The following is a 20022-nucleotide window of genomic DNA, read 5'->3' as shown; positions in this document are numbered from 1 at the left end:
TATTTGGATTTCTTTCCCAGAGTTATTATCTCTTATCACTATTATCTCATTATCAATAACTCTCATTATCGTGACTTTTTTTTTCGTTTCAGGGAAACATATTTTTTATTATATGTCTGTGATAATGGAGACAAGAATTTGTCAAAAAGACGTCACTTTTAGCTTATCTTGAAAATTGAAATACAGGGTAGTATGATGAAAATTGATTTAGTTGTACTTACTTTTCATTCTCTTGACAGCAACCATCGCGTAACCTTTAAAGCCAAATATTCCGTAAGCTTTGGCATACCAAACCTCTCCGAAGTCACCTTGTCCTATGATAGTTTTCATTTCAATTTTTTCCCTGGGAAACTCAAAGTGATCGTAACCGTGTTCCATATACTAAGAAAGGAAAGCTGGTTAGAAATTTTCACAGCTGTCCCTGAGTTAATAATAATAATTATAATAATATGCTTCATTACCCAAAGAACATTAGGTCTTATAGACAAAGCTGTAAATTTTAATCAGTCATTAACCACTTATTTTAATTTAATGAGTTTCTGTATTTTTAAATGATTTTTTTATGTATTTACACGTTGTTTACTGTGAATAAACCTTATTATTATTATCATAAACATATATACATGTATACACATACATATACAGATACACATATAGATATCTATAAACACACATACACATATACAGGGTATAAATAATAGTAAACTAGTCAAACACATATAAAATTGATTAAAGATATCATACAATAAAAAATAATACGAAAAAGTTTAAAATGTTCAAATGCAGTATACCATCCTTTGTCTTTTTAATAAAAATACAGTTGACAAAATAAATCAGATAAAGCTGTCTTCATAGAATTCTTCTGTCTTCTAAACTATAATAGGGTGTACCACATAATAAGTCTTTTACTGATTTTCGAAATATACAGTTATCCTTTAAAATTTTAATATGGCCTGGAAAGTGATCAAACATCTTGAGACCATTATAATATATAGTCTTTGACTTAGAGGCTGGTATGGGTAATCTTAGGTCGTTAGTTTGACGAAGGGCATAATAATTGGAGTAAATATCAATTTATGTTTGTTTATTGAACATACTGTTTCTAAAATGAATATTTCAAAAACTGTAAAAATTTTATGTAATTCAAATAGGGGTTTTCAGCACTCTCGACTATTGGCATTGCACATGAATTTTATAGCCCTTTTCTGGATAATGAACACCATCTACATTTGAGTTTTGCAACATACTCCCCAGAAAGAAATTCCATACCTTAAATGCGACTCAACAAGTGAGAAATAAGCCGACTTAGCGGCAGACAAACCAAGATCCTTATAAGTTATTCTCACTGAAAAACACCCTGAAGCTAGCTTTTTATTAAGGGTAACAATGTGATCGACAAATTTGAGTTTATTGTCAGATATTTAGTACTAGGTCTGTTTTCAATTATCCTTTCCGCTTCGTGTGTTGGTAAACGAATGTTGTCAATAAAGCAGCGGAATGATATTAAATTTGTTTTGGAAACATTAAAAGACAGCAGATTAGAGTCGCCCCACTTTTTTATTTTTTTTTATATCTGCACTTATAATCTCGTGGAGATTATTTAAAGTTTTATTACGCTCTAATATTGTGGTGTCATCGGCGAAAAGGGTAAATTTTTCTTCTATATCGACAGATGCTAAATCATTTATGTATAGCATGAGAAGTATCGGTCCCAGTATTGAACCTTGTGGTACGCCTTTTTTATTTCGCCTTCTGATAAGGATGATGAGGTTTTCACAATCTGATTTCTTCCTGTAAGATGATTCTCGAACCAGTTATAAGAAATGAACACAAAACATTGTTATATGGTTGACCATTACGTGTTACACAAAAAGAGAAATAATAGGAACAAAGAAAATGTGAAAAGCGATATTCATTATCAAGGTATGTAACGGAATCGGCCGATAATTGACGAAAATCCATAACTTTTTTCTCGATATTATATCTTCCTTCGCTCCAACGAAGTGTGACCAGCTAAAGGATAAGAAAATGTAGTGAAGCCATTTTTTGTTTTTGCACGGGTTAGAGCTGACAGGGATATATCTGAAAGTGGTGATATTCTTTCTATATAAGGTGAATGTTCAAATTTCGCGGGCTAAGTACATTCAATTAGCGATTTTTTAAAATGTTTATTATGGTACACTCGTCTCGAACATATGGCATAAAACTTAGAAGTGTTTTGCATGCCCGGCGATTTTTTGCTATCGAAAAAAAAAGATCAAAGAATTTGCAACAAATTCTGTGTAAAAATGGAATTGAGAGCTCAAAACCACTTGAAATGTTGACAGTGATATACGACGAGCCACCGTATTCACCAGATTCGGCTCCCTGCGACTTTTTCCCGTTCCGGTGTTTTGCGACGATTGACGAGATAAAAGTCGAATCGCCTCGTTACTGAATTATTTGCTGACTGATTTTTGGTACTGTAGGATTTGATACCTGCAAGCTTCTGCCAAAGTCAGGAATATCAAGTTTTTACACTTCATAAGTTTAGTTTTCATTTCTGAAATCATCTTAGGCGGTGGGTTTTTAGATATTGTATTATTGTATTGTATTATCATTCAATTAAATACAAAAATTAATCATCAATTCCGTATTGTATTTGTCTGCTTTCAGATAGAAATCATCTATCTATTTTAATCTTATGGTGATGTTCCTTTCCTTTCTTTTCTTTAGGAATTGTTATCAATTCGTTTATTCATATAGGTAGCAAGAGGTATTTTGCAGGCCTATATAAATTTAATTTTCTACGAACAGAGTTAAGCTGATTGAAATTTTCATAAAACTGAACAAAATGGAATTAAATAGGGGAGAATAGATGGCAGTATAATCTAAGACAGTATAATCTATGATCATTCTCACCTGTTCTAATGGTTGATACAGAGGATTGATTTCTTGTCGTCCGAAACTGAAAAAATATCCATAATTTCTGGCCGCTAAAAAATTACAGAATTCTTACCTGTCGTGAAATTCAATGGAAAATTGTGATGTGGTATCCTGTGAATTACTGTACCAAGGAAAAATAAGACTTTTTATTTTCTTGTGTAGTACTTCCAACTTGCTTTTTTGACCAGTATAAATGAACATCAATGTAATGACAAAGCTAGCAATCACGAAAACAGCTATGAAAAGATTGATGTTATTCATTTTTGCTGAAAATTTAGAAATGTGTTCATCAATGGTATAGTCAGTGGCTCAGCAAATATTTTTCAGATTTATGTCTGTTCGATTATTTTTTTAGCCATTATGTAAAAGGAAACTGAGGTTCAATAACCTGTTGACTGTTTTTATGAGTTGGCTCAAGTTGAACCGATAATAGTCCTGAATTGTCTATGCTACTCCCTAAATTACTGAGTATGACTATCTGATATCTCGAATGAAAAATCTGCTGGCTTATTGAGTCGCTTTTTAAGAATTAATACTTGTGATAATTGTTCTGCATTTATGTGAAATATTTTTATTATATCTAGTTTGTTATTGTTGTATCTTTTGTTCTCTGCTTGGTTAGATTCTGGGTTGGAATACTTGAACTATGAACTATTGTCTGTTTGATTTCGTTTGGGGATCGTTGACGAAAGAAAATTAATATTTTTATTACAAGAAAACACTCCTGCACGATACAAACAAAGGTTATTCTTGCATATATGTTTCTCGTTCATCCAGGAGCAGGACCATGCTGAAATTAATCGAGCAGTCTGCTGTTAGGGTCTGATCTTTCCTGCACTGATGAGAGGTATTACCTCACCGGTGATCTACTCAATTGATTTCTGCATAGTTCTGCTGCTGGATGAACTAGAAACATCTGCGAAACTAACCTCTGCGAGGTTGGTCAACATTGATGGTGTCGGATACTCAAGGTGATGCAGCAGCAAGATGAAGGCACCTGTACGAAATCTATACCTGATGATGGTTCAGATTCTGCACAGCAAGGCTTTTTCGTCAATGTTTTGGGCCAATCATCGTTTAAGCACCAGCGTTTGCTGACTCGCTCAGGGAAAGGAGTTTATTTTCTCTCTCGATGCAGATTCTACTTCTGCTGCCTCTGAATTAGATGCAAGGCAGATTTATAAAATATCCTGCTCTGAAGAGGCGGCAAGTCGCTTCATGGCTGTACCACCTAGTCTACTAGGTTTGTCAAGCGTTAGTCAAGAGTTAGAGAACTGAAAAGCTCCTGATTCAATGTTAGAGCTGAGGTCATTTGATCATCGTTCATTTCTTTTGTAGATTGAGGGTTGAGTCCTCCAGGTAGTTCATGAGGACTGGATCCTCCAGGAGAAGGAAATATTAAGAGCAGATAGTTGTTGGTTCACAGATGGATCAAAAACACCTTCCGGTCTTGGTGCAGGTATTTTCAGTCGCAGACCCAGGATAGAGATATCTACCTGCCTAGGAACCTATGCGACTATTTCAAGCAGAAATTTACGCTACTGAATCGTGTGCGGAGAGATTGGAAAAATCCAACCTCATACGTAAGTCAATAAAAATATTCTCGGACAATTTAGCGCCATTGGAAGCTCTTGGTTCCTACCGAGCAATATCTAAATTGGTAGCAAATTGCCAAAAACGACTCTCCTTAGTAGGAAGACTTAACAGATTGTCTCTGGTCTGGATTCCTGGCCATACTGGCCTGAAAGGCAATGAGGTTGCTCACTCTCTTGCAAAGGAGGATTCTGCAAGCAGCTTCATCGGACCAGAACCTGTCATTGGCATCGCTTAAGGCTTTGCCAAACAAAGATTGAACACCTGTATGGCAAGAAGATTTATGAACTTCTTGCAGAATCTTCCAGGATTGGCTCACTCCAAGGCATTTATTCACCCTTCGAAGCTTGATACCAAACAGTTGTTGGATTACAGTAGGGATGCACTACACTGTCTAACAGACCTTCTTACAGGTCACTGTCATTTGAATCATCACGTGCAGAGACTCGGACCGTCGGAAGACAGTGTGTGTCGTCTATGTTTGGAAAATGATGAAACAGTACCTAGAGCACATACTTTGTGCCTGCCCCGCTGGGGACTGAATTAGGTTTTTAGACTTCGGTAGAGCCGTACTCTTACCATCTGACCTGAAAGACCACTCACCATACAAACTAATCGGCTTCGTTAAGAAGCTGGGTTTATTTGGTCGAGTGTGAATAGGTGTGAGCCACAATAAACCTTTGCGGGTTGCGGTGAAGGGTTGAATAGACCCACTCACTTCGGACCTAACCTAACCTACGTCATGCTCCAGAAAGAGTCTCGCGACTTGCCAGGGAGGTCCTCCACGGTATTGTCGTAACAAGACCTTCTACGACGAGAGGTCGGTATATCGAAGATTTCGTTAGTGATAATGGGTGAACTAAAAATCTTATATTTTTTTGGAACCGATACCCACACCTCAGGATGAGGCGTCATTAAGGAGAACTTTTACCTCTACGTTTGAAACCTCCCCTGCTGTAGGGCGGGTAGATTAATTCTTGCATGACTGACGGGACTGTGAAAACCCATGGTGGCTCGAGGATTTATATACCTACCCAGCACACGAGGCTGATGACCATTAGTAGTCGATGCTGCTGACATTGAATTGAAAAGACAACGTTGACTTGACCGATAAATATCGTCGTTACAAATTACGTATGGAACAAAATATTGTTGCAAGTAGGCAAGCCTCCATGTAACAATCGACTAAACACTTCTTTATCTATTATACACGTCGTCAAGAAGGAATAATGGATGTTTTTGAGGAATAATGACGAATATTTGATTTGCTTAGTAAAATTTTCGCGGAGTGTATGAAGCAAATGTACCAATTACTCAAAGTAGATTAGGTAAGGTAAGCTCCAAAGTGAGTGGGTCTATTTGACCCTCCACACCGCCACCCGCAAGGGTTTATTGTGGCTCACACCTATTCACACTTGACCAAATAAACCCAGCTTCTCAACGAAGCCGATTAGTTTGTATGGTGAGAGGTCTTTCAGATCAGATGGTAAGAGTACGGCTCTGCCGAACTTTAAAAACCTGATTCGGTCCCCATCAGAGCAGGCACAAAGTATATGCTCTGCTGTTTCATCAATAATGAGGTATTGTATCAGGAGTTGGAGAGTTGAGAAGCTCTCGCTCCTGATCTAAATTAACAGCGAGGTCAGTTGGAGTCGTAAACTCGACATCCATCTCCTCTGTAGACTCGCTCCTGATCTAAGTTTACAGGGAGGTCAGTTGGGAGGTCAAAGTATAGTAATGAAGAAACAACAACGTACATTTTATTGTGCACCCAACACGAAACACTAATCGCAAATTTTCTTGATAATAACATCCAAGATATTGGAAAAATGTCAAAAATAGGAAATATTGAACGGTTGAACACCCAGAAAAATATTCAATAATTTGATCATCTTTGATGTAGTTCGTAATGCGTTTATAAATATCAGTTTTTGTGGGTCATTAAATCAGAAAATGAATTGCTTTTTACATTCATACTGAAATATTCTGGAAAGTGTGTTTTTATATCCTACAAATGAAAGCAATATATCATTTTTTTCTCCTCATTTCCTAAATAAAATAGTGGACAAGTTGGCAGTAAGTTATCTATTAGCCCATTGAGATTCGCTGCCACCCTGCAAATTTTTATTTATATTGGGTATAGTACAACCACAGTATAACTACGAAGTCGTATTTACTTTTATTGAATATACGTACATTCTGAAGTCTACAGAAATCATTCGAAATAAATTTATTAATAATGGAGACATTCAATAATTCAAAACAGGTGTGATTTCAAATTTCACTGATTTAACAATATTCATGACGAGTGATAATGTTTCTATTTTATAAGAACATTTTCAACGTTTACTGGTTTATTTTGCTTCTTTGTGATTTGATTTAATTGTTTTTATCTCAGCAGAATATTTTCAAATGAAACGACAAATTTTATTCCGGTGAATTTATGCGGATCGTAATCTTCGAATCTTTCTAGAACACAGACCTGTGGATGTTAAAAGATAGTACCTTGAATGACGTTATTTCGTTTTGTAAAATTCGAAAATGTGCTGGATGTGCATAACTCATATTCATATGTAATATTGAGTGTGTACGGCTCGTTGGAATCCAAATCTATTATAGAAAAGAACATAGACTTGTTGTGGTTAGCCACATTAGTTAAATGAGCAGGAAACTTGGCACCATTTCTGTCTGAAACGCTAGAAGAAAATATAAGGTTGATTACAAAAACATTTTTTCACATTATAGGTTGTTTTAAAAGTTTTGTCTGTTGTCATTTTTTACAAATTTAAATTTTTTGCCTACTTTCAGCGTATTACTATACAGGCTGATTCACGGTGGATGGCACATTAGACGTTTCTGGTGAACCAGACAACGGATCACTTTGAAAATTTAGTGGAGGGCATATTCGGACATTCTCTAGCCAACTAAAATATTTTCTATTAGAAAGCAGTAGCAACTTTGATTTTTCAAATGGAACACTCTGTATATAATATTATTTTTGGAATCTCCAACAATTGCCCGACAACTTTTCTTGATATCTCCCTATACCTATCTGTTACCGTTTTCGAAATAAAAATTAATTTCAATTTTTTTCTTCGAAAATCATGACTTCTAAAAATGCCGATATCTTTTAGTTAAGAAGTACTATGATATGGAAATTTGGTTTGGAGTTAGGTGATACTTGGACACTTCCCACACGTCAGCCTAATCTCCGTTACTTCAATACAGGGTGGTAAAAAAATACAGTTTTTTCGTTTGCTTGAAAAAGTTGCTGAAATTTGATTATTTTAAATGAAATACCCTGTATATTATTGAAAATTCGGAAAGTTGCTGAAATTTGATTTCTTTCTATGTATATCATACCTATACCTAACTAGTCAAGTTTCGGACTTATGAACATTTATTTGTGAAAATGTCCCTTCAGAATGGTATTTCCATTCGGTATTTCGTAAGCAGGCCATGATTACTATTTGACAGTAGCGTTGTGACATTCTCCTAATAATATCAACATTTTCGTCACTTCAGAAGTTGCAAATACCTTCAAAACGATGGAACAAAACTATTCAAACGAAGTTCTTAATTTGTTTATTATTTTTGGACAGTGTGACAAAATTATCAGCAGAACATGTAGAAAGTTCAATGAAATGTATCCGAATCTACCGCCAATGAACCTCAATAAAATTTATACGAATTCAGAACAATTTCAATGCATTTGGATCAACTTTAAAAGCACCAAGAAACTTGCCTCGACCCGTAACTTTCGAAGACAACCAGATTAATGTCTTAGCATATTTTCACGCATTTCCCGAGTCATCGATAAGAAGTGCTGAAGAAGATTTGGGTATAAAATATTCATCGGTTCAAAGAATCTTGCGAAGACATAAAATGCATGATTATAAATTCACCAAAATTCAAGCAATGAAGCCTCAAGATCCTCAACAGAGAGTAGAATTTTGCGAAATGTTGTTGACACGCATTCAAGAAGATCCACTTTTTTTAAATAAAATTATTTGGACTGATGAATCGAAATTTTCGAGAGAAGGGATTTTCAATAGAAAAAATCGTCATTATTGGTCCAGTGAAAATCCTCACGTCACAAAAGAAGCCGGATTTCAAGAAAAATTTAGTTTTAATGTCTTCTGCATGTTGATGGACAACAAATTGAGGTACGTGATATACGAGGAGTCATTAACATCCAGAAGCTACCTGAATATTTTGGAGAATACTGTAGACAGTTTCGTGGATAATCTGCCACTCGAAGATTATCGAAACTGTTGGTACCAACTAGACGGAGCTCCTGCACATTGCACAAGAGAAGTGAGCGCAGAACTGGATAGACTATTTGACGATCGGTGGATGAGGCGCTTGGGACCATGGAATTGGCCAGCGAGATCACCCGATCTTAATCCATTAGATTTTTATTTGTGGGGAATGTTTAAAGAAAAAGTTTACAAAATACCCGTGCGTTCGAGAGATGAATTGTTTGAAAGGATTGCCCAAACATTTGAAGATTTGGATCCCAATGAAATCAGATCTGCCACCACGAAAACAGTCAACACCCGCATTTTAAAGTGCTTGGAAATGAACGGCCAGCGATTCGAACATATTTTGAAGTATTCCACATGATTGTTTTACTTTTTTATTATTATTCATATCAATATTTCCAATTTCAAGTTTCTTGGTGCTTTTTTAAAGTTTATCCAAACATATTGAAATTGTTCTGAATTCGTATAAATTTCTTGAGGTTCATTGGCGGTGGTAGATTCGGATACATTTCATTGAACTTTCTACATGTTCTACTGATAATTTTGTCACACTGTCCAAAAATAATAAACAAATTCATAAGAACTTCGTTTGAATAGTTTTGTTCCATTGTTTTGAAGGTATTTGCAACTTCTGAAGTGACGAAAATGTCGATATTATTAGGAGAATGTCACAACGCTACTGTCAAATAGTAATCATGGCCTGCTTACCAAATACCGAATGGAAATACCATTCTGAAGGGACATTTTCACAAATAAATGTTCATAAGTCTGAAACTTGACTAGTTAGGTATAGGTATGATATACATAGAAAGAACGCAAATTTCAGCAGCTTTCCGAATTTTCAATAATATACAGGGTGTTCCATTTAAAATAATCAAATTTCAGCAACTTTTTCAAGCAAACGAAAAAACTGTATTTTTTTACCACCCTGTATTGAAGTAACGGAGATTAGGCTGACGTGTGGGAAGTGTCCAAGTATCACCTAACTCCAAACCAAATTTCGATATCATAGTACTTCTTAACTAAAAGATATCGGCATTTTTAGAAGTCATGATTTTCGAAGAAAAAAATTGAAATTAATTTTTATTTCGAAAACGGTAACAGATAGGTATAGGGAAATATCAAGAAAAGTTGTCGGGCAATTGTTGGAGATTCCAAAAATAATATTATATACAGAGTGTTCCATTTGAAAAATCAAAGTTGCTACTGCTTTCTAATAGAAGCGGCAACACCGCATTGTCGAAAATATTTTAGTTGGCTAGAGAATGTCCGAATATGCCCTCCATTAAATTTTCAAAGTGATCCGTTGTCTGGTTCACCAGAAACGTCTAATGTGCCATCCACCGTGAATCAGCCTGTATGATGTCAATAAGCATTTTTGAGCTACCGAAACAACCCTAAAAATTAACCAGGCATTTGGCAATGATAGTGTTAATGAACGCACTGTTTGACGTTAGTTTGCGATATTTCATTCGGGAGATTTTTGCCACGAAGATGAGCCTCGAAGTGGTCAACCTACGGTAAACTAAGATGAGGATTCGAGGACCCTGGTGGACACTGACTCATCACAATCGATGCATGGGGTGGCGGACGAATTGGACATCAGCTCCCATGCGGTTTTTGATGGTTTAAAATGTATTGGAAATATCAAAAAGCTCGTAAAGTGAGTTCCCCAAATCGTCACGCGTATGATGAAAAGTTAATCCTCTACGCTAACAGGAGAAGTTTAACCAATTGAACGTCGAATTCTGCCTCACCCACCATACTCTCCAGACCTCTCACCAGCCGACTACCATCTTTTCAAGCACTTCGGTAATTTTTTCGCCGGTAGAACTTTCCCCAATCAGGACCAAGCATAAACGTCGAATCCCGAGCACTAAATTTTCATCCTGACAGCTTATGGCTTACTTTTCATTTTCCTCTTCACGGAAAACTTTCAATAATAATTGGTACGATATGAAAATGTGAAGATGTGAAAACGGAAAGAAAAACGAAAAGTCAACTACTGATTTAAAAAAAGGAGAAAACGACAGGCAACAAAACTTTTGAAGCAACCTAATACCATATACAGGCCGTCCAACGAAAACTTGACGGAAACGGACGTATAACCGAAAATTTCAATCAAGACGTCAATTTTTATTTCTAGGAGGACTAATTTTGATATGGAAATCATACCCGAAACTTCACCCCCATGTGGTCAGCAACTAGCCCCCTATTTTATTCAAAGGCATGGGGGTCGAGTGATACATCATTTGAAAGTTCTTTTGCCCCTCTATCACTTTCGTAATTTTTTTCGAAATTAGTTCATTTGTTATTGAGAAATTAAATGTTGAACGTTTTATTTAATAAAAAGCAGAAAGTTCGTTGTCGTTCATTTTAATGAGAAAAGCAACAATAAATAATATCAGTGGAAACAAAATCAACGGATAAATTGTTGAAAATGACCTTCATCTAGTTCCATACAATAATACAGTCTACTTTCGAAAGCGTTCCTTACACGTACCTACATTATTGAACATGTCCGGAGTCAAAAATCGGCATTCCCGAACAATTCTCTGTCGCAGGTCTCTGTCTAGATTTGTAAAATTCATTTAATTAGTAGTAAACGTTAGTTTATGACACTGTTAGTTTTTTCTGCGCTGGAAGTTTTTGTTGAATCTAGTTGTCGCAGAACAAAGAGTAGGTAAAGAATATTACTTGGAGTTTTTTCCCAACACCAAATCGTTATTTTTAACACCTCAACACGTGTTTCGATCACCAAGTGATCATCTTCAAAGAAGAAGATCAAGTCTTAATCTTATAAAATACATGTTTTTCAGACGAAAGTTCTTTCATGTTGAATGGTGAAGTAGATAGATATAATTGTCGTTACTGGAGCGATGTAAATCCTCATTTGGTGATGGAAAAATATTCACAAACTCCATAAAAATTAAATGTCTCGGCAGGCATTCTCGGTAGGTATATTTATGGACCATTCTTCATTGAAGGTAATCTCAATGGAGATACATACTTAAATAGATTACAATCTGTTTAAAATTTGTTTTTCCGTTAACCAGCTGTCGCACCCCTACGAACGACAACCCTCAGAAGTCGAAACTTGTGCGAGCTAAGGATACAAGACTCTGTAGATCCTATAATTACACTAATTTTGGAAAATGATAACAATTTAATAGAAAATGAAATGACATTCCAGCGGGATGGTGCACCCTCACATTTTGATGTTCGAGTGAGACAGGTTTTGGACGAACGTTTTCCAATACGTCCAGTGAAGTGACCAGCTGGATCACCTGATCTCACACCGGTGGACTTCTTTCTGTGGGTACACCTGAAGTCGAAAGTGTACTCTACTAAGCCTACAAATCTAGAAGACCTGCAATAATGTACGGAACGCTTTCGAGAGTAGACGTATTATTGTATGGAACTAGGTGAAGGTCATTTTGAACAATTTATCCGTTGATTTTGTTTCCATTATTATTATTTGTTGTTGATTTCATCATTGAAATGAACGACAGCGAATTTTCTGTTTTTTTTTAAATAAAACTTTCAACATTCAATTTCTTAATAACGAATGAACCAATTTCGAAAAAAATGACAGAGATAATAGAGGAATAAAAGACGTTTCAATTGATATATCACTCGACCCCACATGCCATTGAGAAAAATAGTGGTGATAGTTGCTGACCGCAGAGGAGTGAAGTTTCGAGTATAATTTTTATATCAGAATTGGTCCCTCTAGAAATAAAAATTGACGTGCTTTTTGAAATTTTCGATTACATGTCCGTTTATGATTTACAGGGTAGGTCAAGTTTTCGTTGGAATGCCCGGTATATCATATATTCATTAGTTTGTAGATATTTAAATGTTAAAAAAACACAATCTCTTAAAGAACAATCATATCCAAAGAACATAAACATTCATCATTTTTCAGGAAAATATTTAAGACTGAATGCATTTACTCACAACTGCATTCCTACTATTTTCAATTCAGTATCCAGCTTTTTAGTATATTGTGCTATTAAGGTTCCATCTGAAATCTGAGAAAGTTTCTTTATTTCCAAAAGTGGGTCACACTCAAATTGGTTTGTAACATCTGAAAAAAATGTGACAGTATAATAATTAATATAATTTGCATAAGAAATAATTCCTATCAAATATATTAATTCATTTCTATCTAGAGATATAGATAATTCAAAAAAAACTTTTTTTTGAGTGTCTCTCGTCCCATTTGACTTTATAAAAACAAACGAATAGCCTGAAAAAATTCTAGAACAGATAAGTTTTTTGTGACGAAAGCTTTTCTGTTTTCTACTTCCCCATCATTAAACAAAACATGGAAACATTTTTTTCTCTGGAAGTTTTCTATTTATTTTTTTCATTTATGGAGAAGTAAAATGCAAAAAGCTTTTTTTTTACTACAAACTATTCGACCTAAAGCAGTTTACAGGAAGTATGAAAAACCAAATCAGATGTTTGATAAAAATTGAATTACCATGTTTTATGAATCTTGAAAAAATACTAAATGTGCAGGTGCTGTTTGTGAATTCATCCCCAGATGTACCATAAGTGATATTGAGTGTATAGGATTCGTTGACATTTAAACTTTTTATCCAAAAGAAAAGTGTTTGTTGGCCGTAATCCAATTTCATAAAGTCAGCAGGAACTTTCATATTGGTTCTATCTGAAATACTAACAAACGACTGTGGTTAATTAAAAATGAATGTAATGACGAAAGTTGGGATATTTTTGGAGACATTAACAACAGTAATAACAAAGTTGATTTGAAAAGAAATCATCCCAAAAAACGGAAAACAATCTTTTTCCGTTTTCAAAACCCAAAGTTTCCTTGAAAACTCTCGCACCAATTATAAGAAGCTGTATTTTATTCATTTTTCAGATTGTGAAAGGTTTTATATAAAAAAGCAGTAACAAACAATTTGGAACTCTTTCTTAAGCTAACTGAACATCTTGAGAAAAAATAACAGGGCATGGCAAAAAATCCGATAATCAACTGACAAAAAATTTAAAAAAGGGGAAGTTGATCAGCAAAATCAACTAGAAAAATAGCCAATAGTTTTTACTTCAACATTCGACTGAAAAAAAATCTGCAGTCGTATCTACTAACCAGAACGAATTGAAAATTAATATTTGGTCAACCCAAACTTGCATAAAAATGATCAGATATTCGATTAATCACCAGCAAGCAGCATTTGATGTCCTTGATTCATTGTTTTTTTCTTTTCCGTAGATTTCAGCAGAAATTAAAAATTTTATAGGTTATTACGAATGATCTGAAATGAGTAGAAATTCATAACCCTATAATTTTGAAAATCTCTAGCTAGGTAATTGTGAACTCCATACGCTATAATATAATGATGGAGAGCTTTAGCTTCCTTTCTAAAGGAAATTTCCCACATTTTTGTATGAATACAATGGAAAAATAGAAAACCAAAACCCCCTATTTGCCAAAAATATACCCCTTTCAATTTAATATAAGAATAATATTGATCTCATTATTACTGTTCACTTACAACTCCATTTTCTTAAATTTGCACTCTCTATCTTTCATTTTTGTATATTTCACTTCGTAAATGTCTTCTGAATTCTGTATTCCATCAATAATTTCCAGTATTGGTTCACATTCATCTGAAAAATATTGATTATAATCATGAATGATTCATTCAAAAAACAAATCAATGAATAGTTTAACTAACAAAAACACAAACATTCTTTTTACAATGCGGCTAATTCAATGAAAACTTGAATATAGACGAATGTCATAAATTTACTTTACTCCTAAACAAAAATCCTGTAAATAGTCCATATGAAATAAGCAATCGAAAATGGAAACAACAAATACAATCAAAGATCCTGAATCTTGGCCTCTTGGCCCAAAAATGTTATTCAAACCCCGTATTGCAAATGTTACTTCAGAGTACTGAAAATGTTACGTTTCACTCTTAGATCTGCAGAGAAATTATTTCTCTCTTGAAATCATATACAATGTGTCTCAGCTAAAACTCGATTTGGGATTGAATTTCCATCAAAATGACGTATCACAAGTATAGTAATCCCATTGAAAATTCTGAAGTAGGGACTGCTAGGGATGAGAGGGTTGACAACACAATGACGATGTATTTGGTGAAAGTGTTTCCCCTTGAAATAAACATCGACGGGTCTGAGCCATTTTCAATTTATTCACGATCGCAGATTAGGTGGTGACAAGTTTTAGCTAGGACACACTGTATTGTGCAATTGTTAGATCAACAATCGAATACAACTCCACAATTTGGTCCCCTCATATAACGATATACTTGAAAGTGTTCAAAAAGGATTCCATAACTTACTTTTTGTGTCCGGCCATTTAGAAACCTCTTGAAAAGGTCTTAGACCACTCCCCTAATGCACAGGTGCTCAAGCCGGTCTAGCAGGAGCTTTTGAATATCGAATATTATCGTTAAATGCAATTTTTCTCACTTCTGGATCATTATTCGACAAAATATCATTAGGTCTTATGATGTTTAAAAAACAATGTGTATAAAATATGTTTGAAATATTTTTTTTTCGTTTATCAGCTATCACACCCCTACGAACTACAACCCGCAGAAGTCGAAACTTGTGAGAGCTAAGGACTAACGAGGTCTTACCGTTTAACATGTGATTCCTAACACGGGTTTGGCGATAGCAAGTGAAAATCTAGCGTTCAGCCTGGGGCTTGAACCATCGACTCACACATCGGCCGACTGACTGAGTGAACAAAGCATCCACCTCGAACCACCCGGCTACCGACCGATGTTCAACACACCAATAATTTTTCAGCTTTCAAGTAACACTATCAATTTTCAGCTTTTCACGACCAAACACCACGGATATTGAAATTATTTTACAAATCTTGCTATTTAATTCAGATTCCACCTTCGATTATTTCATTTATGTATAGCTTATACTAATTTATTGATATTTTATATTTTAACGTTTCTCCAATTTAAGCAGCTAACTTAATTTTTAAATTTCTCAAAATATTTATATTGAAGTTATGTGGTTAAAAATCAAATAAAATATGATTCACCGAGTTCATTCTGAAGACATTTCCTGTGAAAAAAAACGTTCCCTACAAGTGTCCATCGATGGATATCTCTCGAAAACTTTCACCATCAACACTGGTGTTCCCCAGGGATCCATATTTTCTTCAAATCTCTTTTATTGTATATCAACGACTTATTGGAAAAAACCAACAATCTAATATATTGTGTTGTTGACGACAGCACACTTGTCTCGTCATTCCATTTGGATTCCACGACATCGGCTACTGAGGCACATCTTCATCTGCAGCAGAAGGTTGCATATCTTGATAAGGATCTAGAAGTGATTTCAAGTTGAGGTGAAAATAACCAGGCCACAAAAACCCAGGCATCGGTTTTCTCCAAAAAAATAAATGTCTCCAAACCGGATACAATAATGTCAGGTCAGACAATTCCGCTTTCTGCTTCGATAAGTTTGTTGGGGGTTAAAATGGACACCAATATGTCTTGGCACAATCATGTCGCTGCAATTGCAAAGGTTGCTTCTCAAAAGCTCTGACCCAGAAAACTGTGTACACCTCAGCAACTTTTGATGCTTTATAAAGCTCAGATCAGACCTTCTTTGGAGTATTGTACATATGTATGAAGCTCCGCTTCTAAGCATAACCTGAAGCTGCTGGATTCCATCCAGAAAAGAGCCATGCGCCTGATTGGAGACGCGAACATCACGTTCAACCTTGATAGGCTGGAACATCGAAGATGGGTTGGAGATTTGTCTCTCTTTCACGGAAAGTGTTCAAGTGACTTGGCACATTTCATTCCACCAAGAGCGTTACATGTCATAAACACGCGACGGACTGTTGCTGCTCATCGTTTTGAGGTTCGACTCAGTACACCTCGAACTTCACTGTATAAGAACACTTTCATCTGGAGAACTGCGTTTATGTGGAATAAACTTCCTGAGAACGTTTTTCCAAATGGATTTAATGTCCAGCGATTCAATTACAATGTGAATCGTTACTTTCGCACAGGTACTGCTCTGAGAGAGCATTTTCCTGTAGTGCTTGAGTTTTGTCTTTTGAAAAAATGAATAATATGAGCTCCGATGCTGCAGTGTTTTTCTAAGAAATAATCAAGTGAGGCCGTTACCACGTAGCAAATAGTGAAGGTTTTTTTTTGGGCACCTGGTATATTCTTTTCGTCACATAATGTTGACTGTATTATTGGAAATGAACAGGTATTCAATACACCGGATTGCGTATTTTATTAAATTATTGTTATTGTTCATAAACTTCATGGTAATAAAAAACTATAGATAGCTTACTTATTCATTCACAAAAAAACATCGAACATATGGACTGGTGAATTATTTGATGATGATTCGAAATCAGTTAATCCGATAGCTAACAAACAAAAATTTATATCTATAAATTATTAAGGCATAATATTTACCTGGCGATATGGTGCTGTTGAGGGACGCAACCTGGAAAATAGGAAAATGATATCAGTAGATCAGATTCATTATTTATGATCGAGGGTTACATGCAGGTGTTATTCTAGCAGTGATAATATTCACGTTTTGATAAAGCTATAAGTAGCATCGATATTAATGACGAATTTTTAGATTATTTCATCTCCGCAATAAAAAATATCTGTTTGAATCAAAGTAAACTCAAATAAGAGATAAATAATCACCAATATCCAATAAATGATGTTAATACATATACACTCACAAATTTTTCTCACCTAAAAGTACTTCTGGGAAATTGCAATTAACAATACATTTCTGTATATGTCCTTATTGTTACAGGTGTATTCGGTATTCAATTGCACTAATACTAATATTAAACGAGTCTGAAGAAGTGATTGCATAGTGAAACACGTGTTGGAATTTTGTAAACTATTCAGTGAAAATTTTCAAGTAGACCAAAGAAGCCACAATCTATCTCTATGAATACCTATTCAGTCGAGTATTCAACTATATCTGTGTAATTATTTATAGAACTACTTTTTACAAGGAATAACATGACTGATATTCGATGTTTCAGCTAAACAAATCGTCTAACCAAATATTCAGTTTTTTTCAAGATTTGGCAAAAGACCAGAATGAATAAGACAAATATTATGTCGGGCTGGCTATTCAGCTTTTGTTTCCCTACTCATTGAACTAACCCATTCCCTGCAATTCATTTCATTTATTGATCGCAATCTTTCTTTGAAAGATTCACACATTTTCATTTTTTTGTGTAAAGATCGAGAAATAGAAAGCCAAAATCTTTATTTCCCAAAAATTGATTTCTCCTAAAAACATATCCCCTTCAATTTAAATAATATTCCAAAGGCTGGGATTAAATCAAATAAGCCATTGAATGTCATTACGTACTGTCATCGATGACATGAGTAGATTTAACTGATTCGTGACATAAAGTCGTAGTTTTATAAATGAATTGAACGATTCATCTTGTGTTGTTATCCAGATTAGTGCTGAAGAGGCAATAAGACAAGTGTCTTATTCCGAAACATCGAATGTAAGTGAAAGTATACCTCTTTCTTATACGGTATTGTGTAGGAATCCTGAGAATGATATCTGATTCAATTTCATAACAAATGTTTGGAATACAAACTGAATAGGAAAAAGTATGTTTTATATAAATCAATGTTAACATAAAATCAGTTGTTTCCATACTATTTTTCTTTCGTGTAATTCAATATTTATACGAAAATAGTTGTTTCGAGATGGATTTTTCTTCCAGTTTATGTCTCAAAGTTATTTTTTTGTATGATCTACAAATCTTCGTAAAGAGTTTATTTTGACATTAATTACTTTCTTCCTTCCTTTGGAAGATTCCCATTTTTCAATTTTTTTATAAAGATGAAGTAGAGAGCCGAAACTTTTCTTTCTCGAAAAAAATACGATAATTTTTTTGAATTACTGTAACACCTGCTGAGCCTTCCTAGCTTTTTCTTTCTGAAATAAAATCGAATTGGCTGTTCCTATAATATAGCTCTTAAACTGAATATATTGCTAGAACAGATTTTAGTTTATCAAAAAAGCTTCTGCGAATTTGAAATCAATTATACGACCCACCTCTGTAAATGCCGCAATCAAGATGAAGGTCCCTGCTAGCACAAACATCACTTGCTCTATTTTCGGTCTTTCATAAACACATTCAATGAAAACATCCACCAGGTGTTATATTATTGTCCGGTCCGCCATAGTAGTTGGTGAAAACATTTCTGAAAAACTGAAAAGCGACATAGTTAGAGGATACAATAGATAAAATGATGCTCTAATCCTGATTAGACATGATATGAGTAAATGCGATTATAAAATATTAAAATCAGTAATGTAGTCCTTGAACAAATATAAGTGGAAATTGATATTTGCTGATACTGGACATAATTCGAAATTCTGAAGCGTTTTGAGATAGAGCTGAGTATGCTTTACCGTTACACAATATCTTGAAGGAAGAAAATAATGGAATAAATATGATTTAAAAAACAAAAAACATGATTTTAAAGAACATCGAAATAAAAAGTTTAAAATATATTTTTTAAATAAGCTTAAAACAATAACTAAAGAAAAATACTAGTATTATTGTAAAAAAAGCGACGGACGCTTGATATACAAAAAGTATGGCACAAAGTGCCCACCCTTTTTCACAATAAAACCAGTATTTTTCGTTCGTTATTGTTTTAAGCTTATTTAAAAAAAAAAATATATTTTTAACTTTTCAGTTCGATGTTCTTTAAAAGCGTGTTTTTTAGTATTTTAAACTATATTTATTTTTCATTTTTTAGTTTCGTATGCTATAAAAGCGTGTTTTTTAGTCTTTTAAAACTATATTTATTTTATTTATACTTTGGGATCAATCAGCCGTATATTGTTCAGAAAAATGACCATTGATATTTTCCGATTCCGGAGAGGGAGCCTGAAAATCAGCTACCAAGCCCAAGGCAGCAGGCCCGCAAAGGAGGGTTAGAAATAAGGCAGCAGGCGCGTGTTAATAAAAAAAATAATGTTTTCAAATGAAGAAATACATGTAAAGTGAGTTCGAATTATATCAAGGAGGTTGCGTACAGCGCCATCTGCCCTTGAATAGATCAAGCAATAATGTCAATAATTGTCAAATACAGATCCCGATATGAAATGAAAACGAGAGTTACAAAGAAACATACATACATACAGGGGAAGCTAATATAAAGCGTGTAAAAAATGG

At 34.6% G+C, this 20022-nt stretch overlaps 2 protein-coding genes across 3 annotated transcripts in view; one reads left to right on the top strand and one right to left on the bottom strand.

Moving 5' to 3' along the window:
* The window catches only part of LOC111509038 (uncharacterized), a 38178-nt gene that overhangs the window by 14696 nt on the left and 3460 nt on the right, over window positions 1-20022 (bottom strand). For both annotated transcript variants that reach the window (XM_074175640.1, XM_074175639.1), the window contains exons 2-10: window positions 18891-19047; window positions 17255-17285; window positions 14312-14426; window positions 13273-13469; window positions 12744-12873; window positions 7024-7214; window positions 2999-3191; window positions 2902-2947; window positions 222-381 (exon numbers count right to left, since the gene is read on the bottom strand). In XM_074175640.1, coding sequence (XP_074031741.1) covers window positions 222-381; window positions 2902-2947; window positions 2999-3191; window positions 7024-7214; window positions 12744-12873; window positions 13273-13469; window positions 14312-14426; window positions 17255-17285; window positions 18891-18938 — 1111 coding nt within the window. In that variant the 5' untranslated portion in view covers window positions 18939-19047. The remainder of the gene's footprint in view (window positions 1-221; window positions 382-2901; window positions 2948-2998; window positions 3192-7023; window positions 7215-12743; window positions 12874-13272; window positions 13470-14311; window positions 14427-17254; window positions 17286-18890; window positions 19048-20022) is intronic.
* htt (huntingtin) overlaps window positions 18313-20022 on the top strand; it is a 54468-nt gene continuing 52758 nt past the window's right edge. The window contains exon 1 of the mRNA XM_074175638.1: window positions 18313-18330. Coding sequence (XP_074031739.1) covers window positions 18329-18330 — 2 coding nt within the window. The 5' untranslated portion in view covers window positions 18313-18328. The remainder of the gene's footprint in view (window positions 18331-20022) is intronic.

This window comes from Leptinotarsa decemlineata, unplaced genomic scaffold (genome assembly GCF_025532065.1).
Source record: "Leptinotarsa decemlineata unplaced genomic scaffold, Ldec_3_MD MMD2_tig00001064_RagTag_RagTag, whole genome shotgun sequence".
NCBI lineage: Eukaryota > Metazoa > Arthropoda > Insecta > Coleoptera > Chrysomelidae > Leptinotarsa > Leptinotarsa decemlineata.
The sequence above is the reverse complement of the archived record's forward strand: the minus strand, read 5'-3'. Positions and strand labels throughout refer to the sequence as shown.